Raw genomic sequence first — 19,710 nt, forward strand, 5'->3', positions numbered from 1 at the left:
GTGTTCGATGACTGCTTGGAAATATCCTTTTTACAAAACGCTGCAAGTACTGAGGTACCGAAGATTCTCTGTTGCAGCAAGGCACTGAGTGGCGGTATATATCCCAAATTATATATAACAGTCGGTAGACGCATGCCTCTACAGTGTTCTCTTATATTTTGAAACCAGAATTGGTCAAGTTCGTATCCTTTCAAAGTTCCCTTTTCAAACAATCATTATCAACGCCAAGTCTGGCCCTGGCACGGTAGTGCGATTTTTGTTTATTATTAATAAAATTTGACACTTCAGACAGCAGTTTCAGCAGAGAGGACAAAGAAGGAATGGGCATGGAATCCAAATACAGAAACTGAAACTTCTCTATCAAGGGGAAACATCACTGCCAAAGTTCAGAGCTTGTGAAAAAGCGACCAGCGAAATCACTTGCTAGTTAATGTTTGGGGTGGGGCTAAGCAAAAATTTCGGGGGGGGCTGAATCTTTAAACAGTAGGCAGAGTGGCGCTGATTTCGGGGGTGGGGGGGCTGAATCTAGGCAGAGTGGAGCTGCGGGGGTTCTTAGAAGGGGTGAACCAACAGCGAGGCCTCATTAACATGCAAATGGTCTTTTTAAAGACCTGTGAAGTGCTCGGGCGCGGCTTTGTGTCTGCCCGGGAAGCGGTCTCATCCCAGGCTGCCACACACGACGGGGGGGGGGGGGCTGAAGCCCTTTGAGTTCAATGGGTGTTGCGCGCCTGATCACCGGTAAATGCGGGAGAGAACGGGGTTGTTGAGCAGGGCCGGGCTGGCTTGCCCGGGCATCGGGCGTTTCCTGTAGCAAAAGTGCTTCACAGTTAACCTCCCCCATGACCCTCCAGCTGGTCCGACATAATTGCCAGGCCTACTTTGGGGTTCCAGTTCGGCCCTGTTGTTGAGTATCCTACCCAGGGCTTTAAGTGGGATAAAAAAAATGGGTGGGGGTGGGGGGCGGTGTTGCGCGGGGTCTATACGACTTGTATTTTGCTGTCTCTTTTGTCATTGCATCCAGGCATAATGATACAACAAGTAACATGATACCTACAACAAGTTAGGACTATTGGCTTTGTCAATCGTTGTTAGTTGCATAAGATAAATTAGCAGTAACTGTGGCTTGTATATAATATTGAAAAAGCATCCACTTGAAGCCCTAGTGACACCACGACAATGTTACTGCTCCTGAGTTTCAAAAAGAGACAACAATATAATCATGCAGTGGCTGAACTCGACAGATTAAGAAATATATCCCAAATTATATATAACAGGCGGTAGACGCATGCCTCTACAGCAGAGGTCTTCAAACTTTTGGGTGCCGAGACCCCCCTGTCAACATTTTCAGTCGTAAGGACCCCCTCCTGATAAACATTTCTAAACCTGTAGGCAGGGCTTCTGGAATTACGAGGCAGGTGAGGACCAAATTACACGACAGGCTTGACTAAATTGTGTGGGAAGAAAATTTAAATAATGTTATGTGATGCAGCGTTATTTTGGGATAGAATTGCTTCATTATTTTTAATTTTTTTGCACACAGTAACACTGAGGAAAGATTTCACCCCATCAATACCAGTTTATAACCAAAATACAGCAATTAACATCAGAAACATGTCTAGTCAACCTTTGAGATGGGCCTTCCAATCCGCAGGAATACGTGCTGCCATATTAGAAGCTCACCTGGCCCTGGCCGGGAGCAGCAGGGGTCCCTTAAAACCCTGGCGGTCTTGTGCAGAGTTAAGCAATTTACCCATGCCACTTTCCTCTCACCCCTCTCTTCCATCCCTCTCTCCTCTCCTGCATCCCTCTCTCACTTTGCAGGCCATTTTATTTCACCACTTCTTACAACTTCTAAACTCTCCCCATTCAACTTCTCACTTCACCCTTAATCACCTCTTACCATTCTGCCTTTTCACTGCCCTCATCTCTAACAGTTTCTCGCATTCATCTCATGGCCTCTCTGGCCCTGTCACCTCCCGTGCCCATCTGCACTTCTCATTCATCTCAAGTTTCTCCGTTCAAATTGTTGTCTATTTGTATCTTACACCTCTCCAGTCCCCCATTCATCTTTCACATCTATCCTTTGTTTTTTCACACCTTCTTGAACCAATGTCCATCTCCCCTGTTACCTCAGCACCAGTGCTTAATTTGAGAAGGTGGTTTCCGTTGCTCCGCACTGGCACCTAATTGTGCACACTGGCAATATGACCGTCTGCCACATGCCACTTGATGGCTCTGTCTGTGTAATTTAGAGATGAGCAGAACAGCTGTTTATTAATTCAATATACATTAAAAACGATAAACTTCTGACATCCATGCCATTCTTATAGCTTTGTGGGCTTGAAATAGTCACACTTGTACAGTGTTATGGTTGGTAGTTGCATAGGTATTGACATTGGCCGCACATGCAAGGCAATGGGTGGGTGGTTAAAGTTGCAGTGGCCTACTGGTGAGGTTCCTGGCACATGTTTAATTACAAATTAATCACTGCTCAGCACCCACCCCAGTACACCCTCTCTTCCCCTATCACTGCTGTCCCTCACCAATGTGCATTCCCAAACACTTGAAGTAACTCAGCATATTATTGACGGCAGCGTAGGGTTTAAGATATAAGTTAAACTATTGCTACTCTGGCATTAATCAGGGATCGAGGGTTGAGGAAATAAATAATATGCTGATCCTGCAACACACTTCCAGTCCTATGGTTAGGGTTGCCTGCTCATTATTTTGATGTCCCAGACAGTACAAAAATAAGCAGTCACCTAAAGCTGTATATTTCAGCACTCATCTGTGCGTACTTGGAACAGCAAATATAAATAAAAGCACTTTTAATTGTGTTCTAGGGCTGCCTCAATGATCCATGACTGATAATTAAAGGGAACAAAGGCAGAAAAGTCACATTACGAATGAATGCATATGATTTTATGTACAATCCCATTTAGTGTCAAGAGGATGCCTTTGCAGGCTCTTTAAACATCAAATGGCTGGTTTCTCTTCTTGCAACCCTACTTTATATTTATTTTCATGAAATGCATTCTCACACTACTGCAGTAACTGTAAAATACAAATGTAAGGAAAAGGCAGAGTTGGGGCCCAGGGGGTACTGGAACTAGAAAAAGTCAGTAAGCACTTTACAAAAGGTATGTAAATCTGCAAATGGTCCTTAACGACCTGTGAAAAACTCAGGAGATAAGATTGCAGACTGCCCAGTGGAGCCCACAGCAGCTCGAGCTGAGACACACTACGGGGGAGGAGGGGGGCTGAATCCCTTGTTGTGCCTCGCAGAAGTGTGACCGGGAATGCGCGACCCCCTTTCCATCACTTCACGGCCCCCCTGGGGGTCGCGCCCCACACTTTGAAGACCCCTGCTCTACAGTGTTCTCTTATATTTTGAAACCAGAATTGGTCAAGTTCGTATCCTTTCAAAGTTCCCTTTTCAAACAATCATTATCAACGCCAAGTCTGGCCCTGGCACGGTAGTGCGATTTTTGTTTAGTATTAATAAAATTTGACACTTCAGACAGCAGTTTCAGCAGAGAGGACAAAGAAGGAATGGGCATGGAATCCAAATACTAATCATGCATATTAGTCTGGGCCACTGGCATTTTGCGATGCTGCAGCGTTTTCCTCATAATTATGGATTTGCCAAACTTCCCAAATAATGCTTGCATAATAAATCTCGCTTTTGAGAGTGATTAAGCTATTGATATTGTAAATAACAATGCCGTTTCTTTAAATGTTTTAAAAACAAAAACATAAACAAAAATAATGTCATGAGCAATGCCAATAGCTCTAACTTTAACAATGCCAAGACCGTTGCATTGTAAATGCTTGTTCTGGGAGAAGTGTGTGGGGCTTGGTGAGGGACAGAGTGCCTCTTAGGTAGCTCTCTGCCCCTTCAAGGCCCCGCCCACTCCTCACACAGTGGCATTCATTTGTCTGTTGGCAGGTCGGCAGCACTACCTCTGCAACCCCACTGTAAACTCCCCTCAGAGTCTATCGCACAGTCTAACAAAGTGAGTCACGGGGAGCAAACAACTCAAGTCTGCACGGTGTAGCACCAACATTGGTGATTATATATTGTGTAGACGTGATTTCTCTGCTCTCCACCTGCAGCCTCTGCCCCCACCCCTTGACAGCTATTCACAGGGTAGGGTGGAGTCTATGAAGATCACGGACTCCACCAGCTTTGAGGTAAGATGATTAAACAAGTGAGTTTTTTCCTTGAATGCCTTTTATGTATTTGTGAGTTCCAGATATCACAGTTGTGCCATAATTGTTCTCACTTTTCACAACTTTAGACCGCTTTAAGTAGATTGCAGCCCTTGTACTGTTTTTGGATGTTGGTTATCATTTAGTTTTCTTATTATTGCTTAATTTGTGTTCAGCCTACCATCCTCAGCCTTTGGCTCGGATTTGCTACCCCTGTTGAAAAGAGATAGATACATAAATGTGTATTTTAAATTCTTGTTGGTCAACATTTCCTGACAAGGTGTTATTGTCATTTCTTCCTGAAAACCTTTTTTGTGAAGGCAGAGAATAATCCCATACTAAGAATACGGATCACAGCTCCCCACGGTCAGTGCTGGCTGCATCATAGCGCGTTTTTCCTAGCTCTCAGTCATGCCGCACTGTTCAACCCTGCTAAAAGACATTGACTAAGCCAATACTGCTGACATAGGTGAGGTCTATTGGCTTTACCAATGCTTGTTTTGTTTATTTCTGTGCCAGTGTGCCATTTGAAGATTGGTTCTAACTTGTCTCTCTTTCTGTTGTGCCAATCTTTTACAGGCTGTGAGGAAGTTTGCTTCTTCGTGGTGGGTGTGCGGTGTTCCCGTCTGTTCATCTGTGTCTCAGACCCAATTTTTCATGATCGTTTGACTGGGGGTATCATGATATATTTTCTCTGGTCGTAGTAGCGCGTGTCTCCACGACCCCCCACCCCCATCTGTCAGGCGGTGTGTGAGCGGCCGCGGTGTGCCTACTACTTCTGATCATCTGTTTTATCAGGTCCCTTCCTTCATATGTCAGACAAAAAACAAAACCCTTGCCATGATCTGCAGACATGCTTCTTCCTCTCATGTTGGGGACACGCCTGAAGACGGCGCTCACTCGCAGCAGGCGCGGCTCACATGCTATCGGCATTTCCTTTGCACTGTCGATGTGGCCTCACGGTAGGCGGCTCCCTGTTTCTGCTGGATTCCGCTTGAAGCTCGAACTTTGCAGACACTCCCTGCTCGGGGGCCGGACGGAGGCGCGTGGCTTCTATTGGAGACTGCGGGGGGCGCTGGGTGCCTCTTCATGAATCTGGGTGACCTGTGGGACTGCCAAGCGCTCTATGAAGTCCTCGGGCAGCTATTCAGTGAATGAAGAGGCCAACTATTTACTGTGAGAGCCAATGAGCACCTGGGGGAGGAGCCCGCAAGTGACCAGCGGCGCCAAGACTGACTCGAGGATCATCTGAGGGTAAAATCTCCTTGGTGTAGGGGGGGTCAAGAGTGCGTGGCAGAGGAGCCCACACCTGATCGGAATGTTACAGGAGTGGCGGGATTAGTGAAAACTTGCAGGAGACAAGGGCGCATAGGTGAGCTCCACGTGTGATCTGCTACTGCAGGTGACTGGGGACTTCGCAAGGTGAGCTTGCAGGAGGCTTAAACTCCCAGGTGACAGACGGAGCTCGCAGGCGAATGAGATAACTGGCAGGCGACCGACGGAGTTTGCATGTGACGTCAGAAACTCGCATGTCATAAGGGAAGCTCAGTGGTGACTGGGGAACTTGTAGGTGCCCGACTGAGCTCAGACATTATTGGCGAGTTTGTAGGACAGTTCGAGTCACCTGCGAACTGGGGAGCTCACAGGTGACCGGCAGAACCACAGAGCAAATTAGGAGGTTACAGTAGAGTGCGGAGGATCTCGGGGGACAGGAATTCACGAGTGACTGCAGAGGATCACCCGGTGACGCCGAGCGATGGCCTGCCCTGTCCTGAGGATGCTCCGCGATGGTCGGAGAAGTTGGAGCCACGCGCGGATCCGGTCCTTTCACTGCAGCAGGTAAGGGCAGAAGGGGTGGGGGGGGGGCTCTTGGGAACGCGGGCTGGCAGGTGTGATGGAGGGAAGGAAGGTTGTACACCAGCGGCGGGGGCACGGGAAGGGCAGGCATTGAGCTTCTATATCTAGAAATTGGACAGTTGCCAAACTCCCAAAATGCACAGCGATATCGATCTATGTAAAGCGCTTCTACGCTTCGCCAGGGACAGTAAGCGCTTAATCAATGCAAATACAATAGGTCCATTTGAGTGGCTTTTAACCGCTACGATACATCTTATGTCAAAAAGAGGGCAGGTAGGACCAGGGGCGCTTAGGTCCAGCTTAGAGCACCTAACTGTAATGATGCTGGGTGCCAGGTAAGTGTTGCTCACCCCCCCACAGATTCACTGGAGACGTTCTCTGTGCTGGTAGACCTTTATTTCAACATCTAAAGCACCTATGGAGAGAGCGCCGGGCAACACGCTCCGATCGCGTCCCTCGTTCGCGCGCTATGCCTCGCGCATGCGCTGTAGCGTCCGACGTCCGCTACGCGCCTCTACGTCACTCCGTAGTGCGCGCGTCCACTAGACCGCGACACTACATATCTCCCCCTTTTCACACCACTCACACAAAGTCCCCGACCCGGAGGTCAGTCCATTTCAAAGTCTCTGAACTTGGATGGTCTCACCACTGCTCTTCCCCCCCCGGGTGTGTCTTACCGGAGTGGAGTGTCCTTCTCGGCTTCCCTCTGTGACCAGGCCTCCGTCGGTACCTTTCGGAGTGCCCGGACTCTCTTTCTCTTTTACCTCGCCATCTTCTCTCGTGGTCTCCCCCAAGGGTCTTCTCCCTGAGTTGTCTCTCTCTCTCTCTTGCTCACCGCCCATGTCCTCTCCGGGGCCTCCTTCGGATGAGTCTGTGTCCTTTATCACCCCCTCTGCCGGGGTTTCCCCTTCCGTGCCCTCTCGGGGCCACTGTAAGATCTTATTGCACTTGGCCATGCGCTCGTGTGACCACACGTTACCATCACTGAGCAGTGCCGCCCGGTCATACACCTCTTCTACTCTGAGGGGTGGGGAGTACTTGCTTTCTCCTTTCCGCTTAAGGACAGCCAGCTTCACTCTGACCCACTCCCCTTTTTCCAACGCCGTATCTTTTGTCTTCTTGTGGCGGTTGTAGTGCTCCGTGTAGATGCGTTGTGCCTTCTGCAGGTTGTGCTGCACCACTGCTGGGGACCATTTGCTGGTGATGGTCTTCTCCTGCCATGCCACATTGTCTTTGGTAAAGGGTTGCCGTCCCCGTAAGATCTGGAAGGGACTGTACCCCGTTCCAGTGGGGGTGATGCGGTATGCCCATATCGTGCTGAGCACCTCCTTTTCCCAGTCTTTACCTCTTGTGATGGCCGCCTGTATGGAGCCCATCAGCACCCTGTTAAACCTCTCTACTTGTCCATTGCTGGATGGGTGGTATATCGAGGTGTGTTTGAGTATTATGCCATTCCTGTTCGCAAACGTGACCCACTTGTCGGAGATGAACTGGGGGCCATTGTCGCTGATAATGCTCCTGGGTATGCCTTCCCGAAGGAACATAGCCTTGAGGAAGCGTAGTATCTCGTCCGTGTCCATGACCTCATTGATGTGCACTTCTGGCCATTTGGAGTATTTATCCACTAATACACATAGATATTTGGGGATGCCTTGGTCGTCCAGTATTGGTCCCAGGATGTCTACTGCTACCTCTTCCCACGGGTTGCTGGGGTTAGTGAATTTCCCTAGGGGTGGTCTCATCGGTTTGAGAGTCTTGTCTGCCCCTTGGCATTGCGCGCAGTCCTTCACATGCCTCTCAACATGCGTGTCCATCCCTGGCCACCAGTAAGTTTGTTTTGTTCTGGCCTTTGTCTTCACAATTCCCAGGTGGCCTTCGTGAAGTATGGCTAGCAGGGTAGGTACAATGTTCTCCGGCGGCACCACCCTGTCACCCCTGTAGACGAATACTCCATCGTTGCCCACCGACAGCTCTTCTCTGACTTCGTAAAACTGCCTGATTTTTGGACCTTGTCTCCTCCTGTCCGGCCATCCCCGCACAATGCACGTCTTGATTTCCTCCATGTCGGCATCCACCTCATATGCGTCCTTCCAGTCCTGCCTGCTGATGGCCTTTTCCGGATCGTCCGTCAGAGCCACCATCTCGTCGTCGTCTTCCCTGTCGTTGGAAGCGCTGTCCATCGCAGATGCCCTGCTGAGGTAGTCCGCTATTTTGTTCTTGGAGCCCGGGATGTACTCCACGTCGTACCTGTACTCCAGGAGTTTCAGTGTCATTTTCGCTATCCGGGGCGTAGCGCTGGCATGGCCATCTGATGTCAGTACTTTCACGAGAGGCTTGTGATCTGTCTTCACCTGGAATCTGGTCCCCCACAGGAACTGACGGTACTTCGCCATGGCCCACACTACCGCTAGCATCTCTTTCTCTATCACGCTGAACTTTTGTTCCGATGCTGTCAGCGTCCGGGACGCGAAGCTGATCGTCTCCGTTCCGCCTTCTGGTCTTTCCTGCATGAGCACGGCTCCCAGCCCCTTTTCACTCGCGTCCGTCATCAATATCGACCGCCCCTGGGGGTCGAATCCTTGCAGCGGGATCGCTCCGCCAATCTCCCGTTTCACTGTGTCGAACTCTTCTTGCGTCTCCTCCGTCCATCTGAACGCCGTCTTGTCTCTCGTGAGCTGCCTCATGTGGTGGGTTTTCGTGGCAAAGTGGTGGACGAATTTGCTGTAGTACTCTGCCATCCCTAGAAACGACCGTACTTCCTCCTTGGATGTGGGTGGCGGTGCTTCGCAGATGGCCTTTACGTTCCCTCTCTTCGGCGTTATTCCTTGTGCCCCTATCTCGTGTCCCAGGTAGGTGACAGATGTCATCCCAAAATGGCACTTCTCCCACTCTGCTGTGAGGCCCTTCTCCTCCAGGATCTTCAGTACTGCCGACAGTTTCCTGTCGTGGTCCTCCTGCTCCGTCCCCATCACTAAGATGTCGTCCTGAAAGTATTGCACTCCCTCAATGTCCTTGAATAGGCGGGCCATTAGCTTCTGGAACACCGCCGCTGCCGAGGCGAGACCGAAGGGCATGCGGCAGAATTGGTAGCAGCCGAACGGCGTGATGAACGATGTCAACTTTTTGCTTGTCGGATGTAGTGCTACTTGATGGTACACCGATTGCAAGTCTATGGTGGAGAACCATTTTACTCCTTTCGTGCGGGCCAACATTTCCTCAATGCGTGGCAAGGGGAACCTCTCCACCACTATGCACTTGTTCAACTCCCTGAGGTCCACACAGAGGCGCACTTTGCCTGACGGTTTCATGGCCACCACCAAGGGAGCCAACCACTCCGCGCTGTCAATGGGCTCAATGATTCCTCCTTCTTCCAGTCGGAGGAGCTCCTGTTGCACCGCTTCCCTAACGGCAATCGGGATGTTCCGTACCTTGTGCGCAACTGGCCGGGCGTTGTCTTTGAGGACGATTTTGTGGGAGAACTTCTCCAGCCTCCCTATCTTCCCGGCGAAGACCTTCGGGTGCCCGCTCCGCCATTTTCCTGCCGTCGACTCCTCTCCGTCCAGCGTCGCCAGCACTTGGGTGTCCCCTCCTGCGTTCAGCTGTATTCCCAACACTCCTTGGTCCATCCAGCCCAGGACTGACGGTCCTTTCTCCGCGACGTACAGCTTGCAGATCGCACTCCTCTCCTTGAACTGGAACTTCATTGTCTTGAACCCTACCATCGGGATTGGGTCCCCTGTGTAGGTGACAGGTCGAATGTCGGGGGGTTCTAGGTGTGCGCCCCACGTGGGTCTGAACTTCTCGCTCCATACTGAACGTTGAATGATCGTGTAAGGAGATCCTGAGTCCGCCACGATGGTGATGGGTATGCCTCCTACTATCATGTCGCATTGGGGCTTGCGCGATCTTCTCTCCTCTATACCCAGTACCTGGTCTTCAATACACAGGACTTCCTCGTCTTCTTCACGGCCTTCTGCTTCTTCCCCCTCGTCCTGTGCCACGAACTTCACCGCCTGCTGTCTTCCTTTCCTGCGGCAAACCTTTTCGTAATGGCCGACTAGGCCGCAGAACGCGCACTTGGCTCTGAATGCGGGACACCGTTTGTCGTGCGCTGCATGATTCGAGCTGCCGCACCTGTAGCATTTCATGGCCTCGCCTTTGCCCTGTTTCCATGTCGGTCCGGGTCTTGGTTTCCCTGTGGCCGCTCCTCTGTACTCCCCCGTCGTTTGTTTCCCCCGCGCCTGGTGGTCCGCGTCGTCTACTTTGTTGACTGTGAGTCTGGGGGCCTGTTCTCTTTTGGCTGCTTCCGCACAGCGTTTTGTTAGCTCCGCTCTCTTCACTATGGCGATCACTTCGTTCAGCGTCGCATCTCCATTCGCCCATAGTTTGTCCTGTACTGACTTGCTTGTCGTGTGCATGACGATCTGGTCCTTGATGAATTCGTCCTGCAGTCCGCCATACCTGCACGTCATCGCCAGCTTCCGCAGTGCCGCCACGTAGTCATCCACGGATTCTCCCGCTTCTTGCTTCCTCTGCTGGAAGTTATAACGGTCGATGGAGGTGCACACTGCTGGTCGGTAGTGGTTGTCTAAATCTTCTATGGCGTGGGTGAACACGTCTGTGTCTCCTACTGGTCTGGTGATCGGTGTGAGATTTTAGAACACCCGTATCCCTTCTGGTCCTAGGTTGTGTAGAAGTATCCTCTTCCTCCTGGCGCTAGAGAACGCCTCCTCGTTCTCATCTTCTAGCGCTTCCAGGTAGTTTCTGAAGTACTCCCTCCAGTCTTCCCACTTCATTATGGGTTCTCCCGGGCGTGGTAGGAAAGGTATCGGCGTCGTCAGGGTCGATGACTGTGCACTCATTTTGGCGTCCACTTGCTTCCTTGGGCTACCTGGTGCGTCCGTCCCCACTCCCCTGCTTCGGGTACCTGGGACTGCGTTCGAGCCGGCTGCTCCGTCGTCCCCTGACTCCGCCAGGATCTCTTCTGCGGCTCCGCCGTCCGTCCGCGATATCCCCTACCACGTGGCTGGCTCCTCGTTGCCCACGTGCCACTCTCCGGCTTCTATCTGCCTCTGCCGCGCTCTCCCGGTGCGTAGGTGTCTGCTTTTTAGTCTCTCCGGTCTCTCACCGCGTATGGTGGTGTCTCTCCTGGTGGGCTTCTCTCTGATGCAGGTAGGGGGGGCACCTTCCGCCTGTTGCACCTGGGGTTCTTCTTGTCCCAGTCTCGTCGCCACTGTAATGATGCTGGGTGCCAGGTAAGTGTTGCTCACCCCCCCACAGATTCACTGGAGACGTTCTCTGTGCTGGTAGACCTTTATTTCAACATCTAAAGCACCTATGGAGAGAGCGCCGGGCAACACGCTCCGATCGCGTCCCTCGTTCGCGCGCTATGCCTCGCGCATGCGCTGTAGCGTCCGACGTCCGCTACGCGCCTCTACGTCACTCCGTAGTGCGCGCGTCCACTAGACCGCGACACTACACTAACGGCATCTAAAGATTGTATGCAGTTCCTTGTGAAGAAAGTGGGGGTAGTGTGTCGGAACAGTATGTTCGGGGGATACCCTCGAGTAGGAGAAGAGCCCTCACACACCCAGATGGGTGTTACTCCCCGGCCGGTGAAAGCAGAGTGACAACAACAGGCAAGACTCATGTGAACACACAAAAAAATCAATTAAGCTATCTATGACCATTTTACCATTTTACCCAGGCAAGTGAGCTCGTACATTGACATTTCTTGCCTCCGAGGATCACTTACTCTATTTCAGTACAACTTTTTTTTCTCTCATATATATTTTACCAATCTACACTAACAGCTCACATACCCTCACTTCATGGAACAGCTGTTCTATAAAAAGATCTCCAGCAAAGTGCCCCCTTCGGGTACCCGTTGGGCATTGCAGCGCCGGCCCGACCAGGCTTATCTCGGTGTGTGAGGGCCCTTGCTCCTACTTGATCGTAACCCCCCGCCCCCTCTAAAAACTGTTCCTAGACATAGTATCTCCACAAGGAACTGTCTACGCTTGTTTAAACGTAGTGCTCCAAAAACAGGTTGTTTTCAGCAAGCCCCAGATATTTTGTAAAGTGCCATCTTGCTAGCACTGCCGTAGTCTGTATTTAGCAGTCGCTATTAATAAATTGGGCTTGGATGGCATGATGGGGTGGAATGTGATTGGTGGAGAGGCCTGGGCGTGCAATAGTTCAGAAAACTCTGTGCTTTCTTAAAACTAAAGAAGGTGTGCTCAAAATGAAGAGATATGGGGCACCTTTTCGAACTGTTACTGCAGCCGATTGTCTTCTGCAGAAGGGGGATGGGACTGGATTTGTTTCCGCCTGGATTTCGTTTTAAGATGAGGTGGATGTTTGCAGATACCCCCTAGTGTGTTGGAATGCGTGTTTAACAACTAACACCACTGATGTCTAGTGGATGAAGTGGGTGTTTAAAGACAGTAGCCTGTGTGTGAGACAGTCTGCATTATAAATAATACCTCTCATTTTGGCCTGGTGCTGATCGACTGGTTAGTTATGTGAGTGAGACAGTGTAAGTGTTTTTAGATAATTTCTAAATACCTATGGGCAGGGGTCGAATGGCATTAAAATAAGTACGGTAACTGTGATGCTGTGCACAACGGGGGTGGGATGAGTGAGGGTGGCCTGGTCAAAGGCGTGTCTAAAAAACAAAAAATGCTGTAACTTTTTCAGTCTTTCACCTTCAGGTAACTACATATAAAATAACAGCTTCAATGAAAATTAAATGCAAGGTAATCCGTGGAAGATGCACTAGCATACATTAAGAGACCTCTCTCAGTTAATGCACTGCACCAGAGAGACAGAGAATGGAATCCTGGTTAGTGCATAGGAGAATAGTGACTTGTGTATGTTTTGTGCTACAAGGTCCCTATCTGTGACATAAAGCACATGTATATCATTATTTTAAAATTGCGTTACACACAATATAAGGCTGCCACAAAATATCCAAAAAGGTTTAAGAACATAAAACGTTCTTCCAAAATATATTTCAGTAATACCCAGACTGTATGTAGTGGATTTTTTGTTTTGTTATAACTGTCTTTTAAAAGCAAACACTTCACAGGTTAGCTTGTCGCTCCCTTGCAATGCATCTCAAAAAGAATACATGGGTGCCATTAGGAAGCTTTTTTTTTTCCTCCTTTTTTTTGCAGATTTATATAGCGCAAACCCAACCCAAAGGTATTGGAGCGCTTTACATGAGCACCGGTTACGTTACACAAGGACACATTCAGGCACTGGGAGATTAAGTGATTTGCCCAGAATCGCAGGATGTGAACGCGACCTTGAGGCTCGAACCTTGGTTTCCAGCACCAAAGTCGGCAGTCTAGCCGACGGACCACATCCTCTCCCCACTTCAAGTGATTGAATCAATTAAAGCCAATAGCGGCTTTAAGCACCCATTACATTTGCATATTGACGTGTTGCGCACCTTTACATTTCTTTCATGGGAGCAGGCACACTGGCAGGAAGGCTTGTTTAGCCGTCTGCCGCTCCCTTGGTTTCACAGCACAGGAGACTGCCTGTTTTACACTTCAGTTGAAGCTTTCAACTCCCCGAATTACCCATCTTGGGACGATTGTCTTCACACAAAAAGTAGGGGAACTGATTTTCTAAAATTTCAAAAGTTTGTTCACGTCACACCCTTCAGATTCACCCACTTCAACCACTGAGGATGAGGACCTGTTGGTGATGGTCAGTAGTTAAATGTATCTGTGAGATGGTGGTTTTGGGTGATTGGTTGAGCTTTTGCCTGTCAAAAGAAGACTGTATTTGCTGACAGTCCTTAGAAATGCCTGACATAAGGGGGTGTGTTTTTCTTCACTCCTTTTTGTACAGACGACCATTACTTATGTATGTGTTTAAAGCTGGATATATGATTTTTGTGAGATAGTATGGATGCTTTTAGAAAATCCATAGTTGTACATTAAAGATGGTTATGTGTCTGTCATGACTTCTAGGATGGATGGGGCGAATGCTGAGTCGCTATGCATGGGAGATGGCTGGGTGTTTGTCTTGACCTTTGTTCATTTGCTCTCGGTGAGAAAGGTTGCATGACTCTTATTACCACTTGTCTAGTGTATGTTTGTGAGACTTAAATGTTTGTAGACAGTCATCGTCATGTCTTATGCTGGGTAGGCAACTGATTTTTCTAGCTTAACAGTACAGCACGTTGCTGTAGAGTACAGCATTCAAAGGCCGATAGCTCCTTTTCTTTGCACCAATTAGAATAATTTTTTCTATGGCGTCCATTAAAACTTTAAAGGGTATTTATATCCGTTCTAAGCACACCTACTTGCTAGGAAGCACTGGCACTGTTTAGTTTAATTAACTATAACTTGTGCCCTGATCATGCACTGCTTATGACCCTACACATTACCTTGGGGACTGCAGTACTTAGTATTTAAACAATATTGTTCATCAAGTCTAATGAGTGATGTAATCAATGATGTTAACATGCCATTAGCGATGAAAAGTATTAAACAATTTTCTCCGAATAATGAAAAGCACACTTTCTTAGTAAAGTTGTAACATTCAGAAGATTTGGTAATATTCAATGTAATCTCCAAAGCTGTAAAAAACAAAACAAAGAAACCCAGTATATAGGCCAAACAATTAATGACCTCGTACATGTTTCAGGAACCAAACATCAATGAAAATTAATAAGAAACTGGACCAGCCTGTAACCCATCATTTAACTGTGTGGACCATTTGCTACCAGATTTTAAGATATTCACTGCAGAATGTATCTTTAAGAATGAACTACTGGTCTCCACAGAAAACATCTGCATGTATAATTTAAAATCATTGCATTTGGATAGGACTGAGCATCACTGACAATAGCACCTGAGTGCTGCACATCTCAACAGAATTCAGGATTGTATTTCAAATGGAGTCTTCACTGATGATGCTTTTCAACAATCCAGCAGTGTCAGCTATGCAGACATCGAGCAGACCCTCTTGTACTCCCCGAGGAAGGCAGAAGCCAAAATGTTGTAGTGGAAATATACTTTTGTTCTTTGGTGAGTCTTTCTGTTTGAGTCACTTCTTCCTTGGATATTATATTTCTTTGTGACTTATTGTATCCTATGGGGTTCCAGATTTTTTTCTCTGGCTGGCTGTTGTTTTCCTGTAATTCTTCATTTTTATGTGGCTGTGTATTTTTTTTAAAGTTAAACATGCAACAACCTATCGAGGAGATTTATATCTGCGCCAAAGTCGTTGTAGCTAGTTAAGACTTTCCTTACAAAATGCATATCATATTTTCTTATTAACTTTGGCACCGTTTTACGAATCTGCACAAAACTTTGCGAAAAAAAGTTCTTTCACATTGGCTCCTTCATTGAAAGTTTTGAATTGATCTGTCAAGCAAAGGTCAAGAAAAAAGGGCAGTAGGGGATCACAAAACATTAATTTCCAACTTTAGTCCCCATACAAAAGTTTGCTCTCCGATACATAAAAAAAATCTTTATGGATTTACACCAAATTTGTGCAAAGTTAGACATTATGTTATGACAGTCATTTCAGGGCTCAGATACATGGTCCCTGTGTCCTAAAAATAAATACAAAAAAAACATATGCGGTAGCAAGATGAGCACATATTGACCCATAGTGGCTTATGTGAGGCTTGATTGGCCAGCCACAAGATGAACAACAGGTTGCAGCGGCCATTACAGAGCTCTGGGACATGTCCTCTATTGAAATACATTGTAGTGAATGCCTATTTCTGAGGCTCACAAAAGGAACATTTACCATGGGTGATAACAGGTAATAGTCAAAATGTAAATTGCTTGTTGGTGATGCCATACAATTTGTAGGAATGTGGTGTGTTCTTAGGTGATTCTAAATATCAATTTAAGGATAACGATAACTGCAACTTGCTAGGGTTAAAGCTGTTGTCTATGACAATGCTTGCTTGAATAAGCGATCTCGAAGAGCTGTCAGTAGATGAATCACTGACTGTTGGCTATTTGGGTAGTAGGTGCCTCAATGGAGCATAAATCCAAGTCTTCATTGTGGTTACAGATTTATCTGCTGACCTTTACCTTGGATATGGCCCTGCATTTTGTGTCAAGTATTCAGGTGATGTGTCCAGTGGCACTGGCCACATTGTTAGCACCCACAATTTATTTGATTTTGGATGATTAATGCTCTGATCCTCCCTTCACCTTTCCCACGTTGGCCATTCTTGCTTTGCTCTCGTCTTCAACATGTTAACCATCCAACATCTGCTTTTGACTCATCAACCATCTTTGTTTTTCCTTCACCTGCATAGCTTTGCCCTAATTTTCATCATATTACTGACATTGCTTTCTCCTTGGCATTGACTCCTTGGAAATCCTGATCTGTCCTCTTCTTCAACATATGAACCAGCTACATGTTGCTCTTATTTTTGGTACATTAAACATTCTTGCTTTTATTTTTCATTTGACGCATGGTCTGATTCTTCTCAGCTCAAAGATGATTCGTGGCAGAGTTAGATGTTTCACCAGACTAATAAAAAAAAACATGCATAATATACATGCATACTGGGGTGTTTGGATAGCAAGCTTCATCTATTAGTGTGTTAAATTGTCATTCACATTTTGCTTGCACCCACCACGGCATGCATCATGGAGCAGTGGGTCAGCTCACTTTACCCATTGGCTCCCTTCACTTTGAGGGACTGCACAAAACCTGTGCACATTGTTCATATCCACGTAAAAAACGAATTTCTCTAAAGTGGTAAACATGGTTCCAACTATGTTTTTTATTTTTAGGTATTTTTGTGTTAGATTTAAATGGGGATTGTTTGTTTTTGCCTGCAACCGGAGTGGCCAGTTAGATGGTGATTTATTTTCATCAGTGATTAAAAAAAAAAAATGTCATGCATGTATATGGTAGTTATGCGTTTTTTTTTTCCTTTTTCTTTTTGTGGCACATTCTTGCAATGAATAATAAATTAACTGTTGCACCAGCCTGTAAAGGTCAGCCCTCTTGGCTTTCCCAGTGCTTGTTTTTATTTTTCATTCATTTTGCAACATATGCATAATTCTTTTGTCAGATTTCTGTACACTAATAGACTATACTGCACTAGATGCACTCCCACTGAGTGGGCTCATTCAGCTTTATGTCTTAGTTGCATGAAGCGGAAGATCTTGAACAGGCAACTTTGATAGAAAGTAACTTCCTTGGCTACTTCTTTATCTGCATTTCCAATTTTACGTTTTTTACTTGATGCAACTTATTGCTGGCACGCTACATGACTTGTGTGAGCTGCACTGGCATGGGACACATCATAGCCATAGATCTTAGTTTATAGCAATCATTTGGGAGGTAACATTGTTGCACATGGTTGAGTCAGGAGAGCTACATTGTTCTTTCATGGGTTACCTTATTGCAGTGGCCTGCGGAGCCAGACACATCAAGAGCTCCTACAAATTCAAATGTGTCGTGGAAGACGTGCACTTGCAACTAGTGTCAAACCTGAAGTACTTGGGCATTCATTTTAACTGGCACGGCTCGCATGTTACACAGCTTTCTAGTCTTAAAGACAGAGCGTTCTCCATAATAATGAGCTGTAAGAAAATAGTAGAAAAGATGCGTGGCCCAGATCTCACAGGCGCTTGCAAAGTTGTCGATGCCAACCCTAACCTACAGCCCATTGGTATTTAAAGACCGTATTGCTGCCTGGCTGGACAAAGCTCAAACCCGGTGCTACAGGCGCTTGTTCCATCTGCCCGACGCCACTCCATCATCCCAAACACGATGGGAATTAGGTCTATACAAACAATCAGTCATGTAAAAGGCACATTTTCTGGGCTATTGGGCCAAACTCAAGCGCCCCAAAGGATCCTTCAAAGAACTATCTGGCAAGGCATTCATGAACACAAGCGTCAAAGGGAGCGCTACGTTAGGAGCTCAGTAGAACATTTGGACATGCAAGGCACTATGGATCAAAATGTTCTGCCAAAGATGACCTCAAAAGTTTTAGCTAAAAGTGCAAAAATTACACCGGCAGAGGTGGACAGGCAAGAACCCTCATGAATGACTCATGCGGACCTATGCATGCCGCTCTACCAAAACCTGGGGAAAGTCTCGTATCTTTCCAGCCACGTGAAATTGGTCTTCATGAAGGACCTAAAGAGGCTCGGATGCAGACTAATACTGGTAAAAGCATACAAATCGGGACGCCTGAAAGGCTCCTCTAATCAGAACTGTCAAATGTGTAATTTTAAGCAGGAACTCTGATGCACATTGTTCGTTTTTGCCCCTTTCTTAAAAGTCTAGGGTGCTGCTGGTTAAAGCCAATATTCGGTTGTTTGGGCATATATCATTGTAACCAGGCCATCACCGCATGCTTGGGTGGTGCCGATGTGCAACTTTCAGTTAGGTACGTGAGATTTCTTGGGTCCGCCCTAAAGTTACTGAATACCAGCTCTTCAGACAGATAATGGGGCAGTCTGAAAGCCATCACCAGATTCTAGCCTAAGAGTAGCCCCTTAAGCTTGAGGTTATTACACTATGCACTGTATTTACCAGCCCTCAGCGTTACCATGACACCACGGATAGGACTAGTGTGGAAGCGGTGCTTTCAGCATAGGATGAGGGCAGGGCAGACTTGATGGTCCTCTCGGCATCGCATACGGCACTTTTGAACCCGGGCTGCATTGTAAGCCCAATGACATTGCACAGTGCACTTTCATTCGACTCGGGCCTTGGCCTGCATGAGTCAGGGGTAGAACTCCCTGCGTTATTGCATCTAGCATCTTTAGACTCGGATTGCAGCCTGATGAAAGTGCTCAGGCGACGCTGTCATCCAGTCGCTCAGATGCCAGAACCGGTCCTTCGGCGACTTTAGCCCTTGGATCCAAATGTTGCCTCCGGTGCACTGGCATCCATGGCGCCCTGCTCAACTTTTTCCTTTTTATACAGTTTTACATTTAGCAATTTCATCAGACTTGGAGACTATTTTAAAAGAAAACTCCTTTGAATGTATTATCTTGATTGTGGTTGATTGATTCCTTAGCAGAACTGTAACATATCATGATTGTACACTGACTGGGAAATATGTAATGATTAGGCAGTTGCACGATGTATTGCACTGGCAGATGTATGCCTTGAATTGATTATTTGTGACGCAAATAATGCTGCTCTGTTTCAACCAATTTCTAATTGTTCTCCAAATTGTTATGGTTTTAAATAACTAGAAACAATAAAAGTCGATCCATCTATCTTATTGCAGTGGAGCACGTGGCCCTGTCTTACTAGAAGTCCTTAGTTAATTTTAAAGAGGGTGCTTGATGCCGCAATGAAGTGTGGACTAGTGGAAACCTGGACCCAATCGATCATGGTCCCTATTTTTAAGAAGGGAAACAGGGAGGAGGTGTCCTGTTATCGCCCCATCTCATTACTGGATTCGCTTGGAAAAGTACTGGGCAGAGTGGTTCTCCAGCGTTTACAGGAATGGGCGGATGATCACAGGATTCTATCCGATATTCAGTACGGTTTCCGAGAGGGTTTCGGAACGACTGAGCAGGCACTGAACCTAGCATTAATAATGGGAAAATATGTTTCCGCAAAGCAAGGAAAGCTCTACATGGTCTATGTCGACTTGTCTGCAGCTTTTGACTGTGT

At 47.3% G+C, this 19,710-nt stretch overlaps 1 protein-coding gene across 1 annotated transcript in view; it reads left to right on the forward strand.

Annotated features, from left to right (window-relative positions):
* Nucleotides 1-5,279: 5,279 nt before the first annotated feature.
* The window catches only part of ACSF2 (acyl-CoA synthetase family member 2), a 720,413-nt gene continuing 705,982 nt past the window's right edge, over nucleotides 5,280-19,710 (forward strand). Inside the window, exon 1 of the mRNA XM_085617105.1 lies at nucleotides 5,280-6,051. Coding sequence (XP_085473231.1) covers nucleotides 5,969-6,051 — 83 coding nt within the window. The 5' untranslated portion in view covers nucleotides 5,280-5,968. The remainder of the gene's footprint in view (nucleotides 6,052-19,710) is intronic.

The sequence above is a fragment of the Triturus cristatus genome, chromosome 7, assembly GCF_964204655.1.
Source record: "Triturus cristatus chromosome 7, aTriCri1.1, whole genome shotgun sequence".
Classification (NCBI taxonomy): domain Eukaryota; kingdom Metazoa; phylum Chordata; class Amphibia; order Caudata; family Salamandridae; genus Triturus; species Triturus cristatus.